The 6,341-nt window shown below is 46.7% G+C and overlaps 1 protein-coding gene across 1 annotated transcript in view; it reads right to left on the reverse strand.

Annotated features, from left to right (window-relative positions):
• Positions 1-770: 770 nt before the first annotated feature.
• LOC102200377 (zinc finger protein 771-like) overlaps positions 771-6,341 on the reverse strand; it is an 8,766-nt gene continuing 3,195 nt past the window's right edge. The window contains exons 2-4 of the mRNA XM_005754245.2: positions 6,242-6,338; positions 4,782-5,099; positions 771-1,932 (exon numbers count right to left, since the gene is read on the reverse strand). Of these exons, the coding sequence (XP_005754302.1) occupies positions 929-1,932; positions 4,782-5,099; positions 6,242-6,338 (1,419 nt within the window). The 3' untranslated portion in view covers positions 771-928. The remainder of the gene's footprint in view (positions 1,933-4,781; positions 5,100-6,241; positions 6,339-6,341) is intronic.

A 6,341-nucleotide genomic window follows, 5' to 3' on the forward strand; every position in this document is an offset into this window, starting at 1 on the left:
CTGACTGTTTGTCAGCCTGGCTACAGAGCTGAAGAGAAACCTGGGGTTGTTCTTATTTTCTTCAATCAGTGATGAATAGTAAGATGTTCTGGCTTTGCAGAGGGCTTTCTTATAAAGCAGCAAACTATTTCTCCAGGCTAAATGATGATCCTCTAAATTTGTGACACGCCATTTCCTCTCCAGATTACGATGGCCCACACCCTTTTTCACACTTTCGATAGTGGGTCAGCGACCCTCTCACTGGGCTTTAAATACCTGGGACTCTCCACCAATTGGTTTTAGAACTGAAGAAACTTTGTGGATGAAATGTAAAACTTAAAGAAGTCCACTCGCTTTCTCTCCAGCTCTGTTAGGCCTTTATCCAGGAGACTCGTGGAGAGAAAGGCAGGCAAGAATCTGCAGTCTGTAAAATTAAATGTTGAATAACCAGAAATTATAGAAGAAAACTTTATTTATACAGCTTTCACATCATGTTAACCACATTTTTTTCTAATTTGTTAGTATCACCTCCAAATCCTGAAACAACTTTAGGAAAGGTTAAAAAACAAAGAATACAAATTTCCTACAGTTACAAATACTAACAAAACACACAGTGGAAGAAAGACTTTTCCACAAAGATGGAGTGATGAGGAAAAGAAGCAAAAACATTAAAATGGTAAATAAACAGCCTGTATTTGTATATTTAGTCCCTAAGGACCCCAAAGCGCTTTACACATTCAGTCATCCACACATTCACACACACAAAGCACCTTGAGGCGACTGTTGTTGTGATTTGACGCTATATAAATAAAATTGAATTGAATTGATGTTATTTGACAAACCACATATAATGTGACAAAGTAAAGGCACTTCTGAGCTCTCTCTACTCCACCTGTTACTGAAACATTATTTTTACTGACCGACAGAAGAACGCAGTCTTTCAAACGGACTACAACTTCTCAGCTGTGTGAGTTTTTGTGTGCCGAGACAAGTGACTTTTTTGACTAAAGTTTTTCCCACATATTTCACAATGATAAGGTTTCTCCCCGGTGTGGATTTTTTTGTGCGCACACAGAACACTGCTTTGACCGAAACTTTTCCCACATGTTTCACAAGAATATGGTTTCTCACCAGTGTGAGTTTTCTTGTGGCGAGACAAGTGACCAGCTTGACGAAAACTTTTCCCACAGATGTCACAATGATACGGCTTCTCGCCTGTGTGGGTTTTCTTGTGGAGATACAGAGCACTGCTTTGACCAAAACATTTCCTGCATATTTCACATGAATATGGTTTCTCGCCTGAGTGAGTGGTGATGTGGTAAGACAAACTATTTTTAGCACTGAAACTTTTCCCACATGTTTCACAACAATATGGTTTCTCTCCTGTGTGAGCGGTGATGTGGCGAGCCAAACTGCGTTTTATACTGAAACGTTTCCCACATGTTTCACAACAATATGGTTTTTCACCTGTGTGGATTCTCATGTGCATAGACAAGTGATACCTTCTCACGAAAATTTTACGACATATTTTGCACACGTAGAGTTTCACATTGTTTTGGATCATGTGATGCTTCTTTCCCCGGGAAATACTGAAAGTCTCATTACACTGGCTCACTGAAATCGGCAAGCTGAGCTGGTAAGTTTCCTTTCCCTGACGTCCCTTGTTTGGCTTTGACCCTGCATCTTCAGTTAACCCCGACCCTTCTTGCTTGCTCGTTTCTTGATCTCTGCTTTCAGTTTCAGGAGAGTTGTCAGAGAGGAGCTGCTCGCTATCTGTTTCTGAGTCGCTGTGGTCACTTTCCTCACAAGTAGCTGTTAGCATAAAGGTATTGGTCCCGTCCTCGAGCAAAAGTTGTCCTTGTGGTTCCTCCTGGCCCAGACTGGGGTTCCTCTCTGGATTACAGAACTGCTGCTCTTGGAGAACCTCCTTGACATTCTGGTGATGCGGGAGTTCTGAAATGACAAAAGTGATACAAGAAAAGAGTAAGTATACTCACAATTGTCTCCATTTTCATAAATGGTGATCCAGTTCCAGGTCTTGGGGGTGGTGGAGCCTGACCCAGCTGTCACTGGGGAGGTGTAGCTGTTACAGCCCACATAACAGTAAAGTGTTATCCGAGATGGGGTGTAACACAAAGTGAAAAACTATTAACCACCGCATAGTTAACGTAAGTAAAACACAATTTATTTTACAATTAATGCAAATGAACCAATTAGGACCAAAATCAAACAGGGAAGCTCCAAGCGTCAGGGTCTTTGAAGCCAAAACAACAAACAAATCGCAGACAAGAAAACAAAGTACAATGGCCGAGCTCACTGTCTCACCACAAAACAGGAGAAAAGGCTGAAACAAAAACCTCCGAGAGCCTGAACATGCTTCCAATGTGGATCACTACAGTTACCTTTACTCACAAACACAAAGTCACACCAAGCTTCACAGGGTTTACACAGCTACAGCATGCTGCCCAAATCACTGCAGCTCAAAGCCAGGGAAAAGGGAAGAAAGGGGCATGGCATTTAAGATGGCGGTCTTTATGAGGTGGGTGACGAGCTGCGACACATCACATCCGGTTATGAGGCAGACCTGAAACACAGGAGGAGGAGAATGAGCTCTCTGGCATGGGGAGAGCCCCTAAAGGTCAGAGACCGTACCAACAGCCTACACACTGAAGTGAGGCTGTGCAAGCTATATGTCCTGAACACACACAACAGTCAGGACCCGGGCCCAGCAAGCCGAGGGGCTATGGGACTCCCATCCCTGCCCACCGCCTCTCACTGAGGGCACCTCCAGACTGGAACAGACTCCAGTTCAAATCCACGAGGATTTTCCTAAGCCCAAGTCGTGCATAGAGATGGACCTGACTATATCAAGCCGGTCTCTGTTAACCTAATGCACGAGCTCCGGCTCCTTCCCACCAAAGAGGTGACCTTCCATGTCCTAATAGCCAGCCTCGTTGGCTGGGGATCGGACCACCAAGGCCTTGACCCCCGACGACACACACCGAATGAAGGTGAAGCAGCAGTCCTACCAGGTCTGATTAGCTTGTGGAGACTTTGGTGATACTTGGTAAAGGTTTGGTTAGGCAGAGGAGCCAGACTCGCAATCATCCTCAAAGCACAGAGGGATCAGGATTCAGGAATAATGAAAACGTACTGAGTGCACCAGTGCTCCTCCTCAGACTCCTCGCAAATACGCGTATGTTACCTCACCTTGAGGTCAAGGTCACTGGGATTTTAGTAGGGGTGGAAACTGATAAGCATTCCTTATCAATTTTCCTCGTTCCTTGTTAGCAGCATAATGCAGCTGTTTCTGTCCTGGAGCAGTCTCCCCTTTACCATCACGCTCTCATCTTTTTTCCTATAAAAATAAAAGTAAGGTTCCTGTCCACGCTGAGACCACGCCACTATTTTCCTCCTCCGACACACAAACTAATCAGCTGATTGTAGCGAGAGTGCAAGAACCTATAAGCGGGATCAATAGGTAGGCAGACTAATGATTCCAAGGAATTGGAGTACTGGGAACTGGTTCTTGATTAGCATCCCTAGATTTTAGCAGCTGGACCAACAGCATCAATTTGAAAATCCAACTTCACCTCATTCTCCTTATTTAGACTCTTTTCCTCCAATTGATCTTTCTGAGTTAACTTCAATAATTACTTCCTCCAAACCATCAACGTGTCTTTTAGACCCCATTCCTACAAAACTGCTCAAAGAAGTCCTGCCATTAATTAATTCTTCGATCTTAAATATGATCAACCTATCTCTAATGATCGGCTATGTACCACAGGCCTTCAAGCTGGCTGTAGTTAAACCTTTACTCAAAAAGCACCTCTAGACACAGCTGTTCTATCCTTGCAGTTGCAGAAAGGTGCAATGAAGAATCTTTGGAAACTGCCAAGCAAAGACCGCTTGAAGAGGTACACCAGAGAGAAGGAAGCCATCTGCCATCACAGTGGCAGACATCCAAGAAAGGGTCTCCAGTATGAAGAGTTGGACAGCACCAGGCCCTGACTGGTTCATGCCTACTGGCTGAAGAAGCTGACCGCAGTCCACGAGCGCCTGGCAGCACAAATGAACCAGCTGCTAGCTGACGAGAGACACCCGGAATGGCTAACCGAAGGCCGGACGGTCCTGATCCTCAAGGACCCCCAGAAGGGACCGGTCCCCTCCAACTACCGACCAATAACCTGCCTCAGCACCACGTGGACGCTCCTGTCGGGCATCATAGTGGGTAAGATGAACAGGCACATGGGTCAATACATGAGCGGGGCACAGAAAGGGAAATGTGGGGGGTGACGGTAACAGTGGTCCTAGTGGGAATCGGAGCACTGGGTGCGGTGACTCCCAAACCAGGCGAGCGGCTCCAGCAGATGTAGGAACAACATCGGAGCTTGGCAGGGTCACAACAACATCCCTCCAGCCTTTCATGGCTGAGAGGGAAAAACGATTAGAGAACAAAGATTCTGCACGACACTCATTCTGAAGGAGCTGGAAAACTAGCTAAATCTACCAGGAGGACTCGAGTTTGTGAAGAGTTTTCAGCGTCAAAGTAATGCAGCAACATTTATGAGAACATGCAGAGACACAAACAGAAAGCAGCCGTCATTAGACTGACCTCAGACAGTCACCGGTGAAGGAGCGGCTCGCTTTAAAAGCTCGTCTTTGACCCCGGAAAACACATCACTGCTTCTCCAGCTAATTTTCCCTGAAGATATTTCTCAGCAGTTTGGACGCCTCTGGACAGTGGAACGACCACATTCAGTCAAACTCGTCTCACACTTCATAAGAACACAACTTCTCACCTGACGCTCCATCCTTGTTTCCTCGTTGATCCTGGCTCTCAGCTCCAGCAGAGCTGTGACAGAGGAGCTGCTCCCCGTCTCCTCCTGGTTCACTGTGCTCTCCTTCCTCAGCAGCAGTCACCATGAAGGTATCCGTCTCCTCCTTCAGTCCCAGCTGCTCTCCCTCCTGACTGCTGCACAGTTCCTCCTGTTCCTCTTTAATCTGTGGAGCTTCTGGTTCCTCCTGCTCCACACTGGAGCTCCTCTCCTGGTTCCAGAGCTGCTGCTCAGGGAGAACCTCCTCCTCCTCCTCCTCACAGACTTGCTGCTGTGGGACGTCTGGAGAGACAGAAGAAAGAAGTCACAACCACAGAAACATTAACAGGACTTTACAGCATGACTGCGTCGCTCGTGTGAGAGTTCAGCACATCTTTACATGTTTTATATGAAAGTGAATATAAATACACGCCGAGCGCCGAGTTTTCTGTAACACGTTTACTTATTAAAGTGAGAGTCAAAGGTCGCCAACATGTCCTCCCTGAGCCACCCATGAGCACCTCCACCACCTGCTCACGCTACTCTGATGTCATCACCCATTTACCTGCACGCCATCTCAGACTGTGTGACGACCTGCTGCAGGTACGATGGAGAGCGCGAACTGAAGCCAAAAGGCAGAACTGACGTCTCCAAACCAGGTTCTTTTTTCCCACGAAGAGAAAGACCTTTAATGCACCATTCACTGAAACAGCCTGAAGTGCAAAGACCTGCGACCTCCGGAGGAAAGCCCTCGTGATGATAAACACAGACGTGCAGCGGAGGCATTTTTCTCTGCCTTGGATCTGACTTGCATCAGTCACATGACGACTGTTAACCAATGCTCGCCCTCGGTGGCAGAGCGCGCTGGTTACACGCTCGCAGAGAGCGCGTGCACGTTTTGCCGCCTGGCTGATGTGGCGCTGCAGGGGAAACATCTAATATGCATATCCACACATTAGACCCACACTGTGTTTTAAAGAAAACACATTAAAAAGTGATTATATTATATTTACATTCACGACAACATTTTACAGCAGCAACATTATTGTATCTCCACAGTTCAAACACTGAATCATCTGCCAGACACACTGACTCGTCATAGATTTTACATTCATCACTTCACTATTAATACATTAGGGAAGATTTCTGGATCAGCACCGTGATGCAAACTTGTGGCTACAGCATACTGGAGAGTGTGTCTGACAGCTCGCGTCTCTCCTGTGGACTCGGCCTCAGATCAACACAGCCTGCCCTCCAACAGTGTACCAACCAGGTAAAACACACCTGATGACAGTGATACAGTGTGATCTGATTCATGTTAGAGTCTTGATGAATGTGTGTAGTTGTTCTTCAGCCTGGGTCTATGTGCCCTCGAGCACCCGCCCCTCAGACATCTCTGCACGGCCCTGGCGGTGATCAGGATGCTCCCTCAGAGGGACACTCACCTGTCCTGTGCAGCTTGATTTGGGGTTTCCAGGTGATATCCAGCAGTCTGCGCTGACGGTCGATCTCTTCCTCGTACTGGACGATCGTTTTTTCAAACTC

Source organism: Pundamilia nyererei, unplaced genomic scaffold (genome assembly GCF_000239375.1).
Source record: "Pundamilia nyererei isolate P.nyererei 1_Seehausen unplaced genomic scaffold, PunNye1.0 scaffold00527, whole genome shotgun sequence".
NCBI lineage: Eukaryota > Metazoa > Chordata > Actinopteri > Cichliformes > Cichlidae > Pundamilia > Pundamilia nyererei.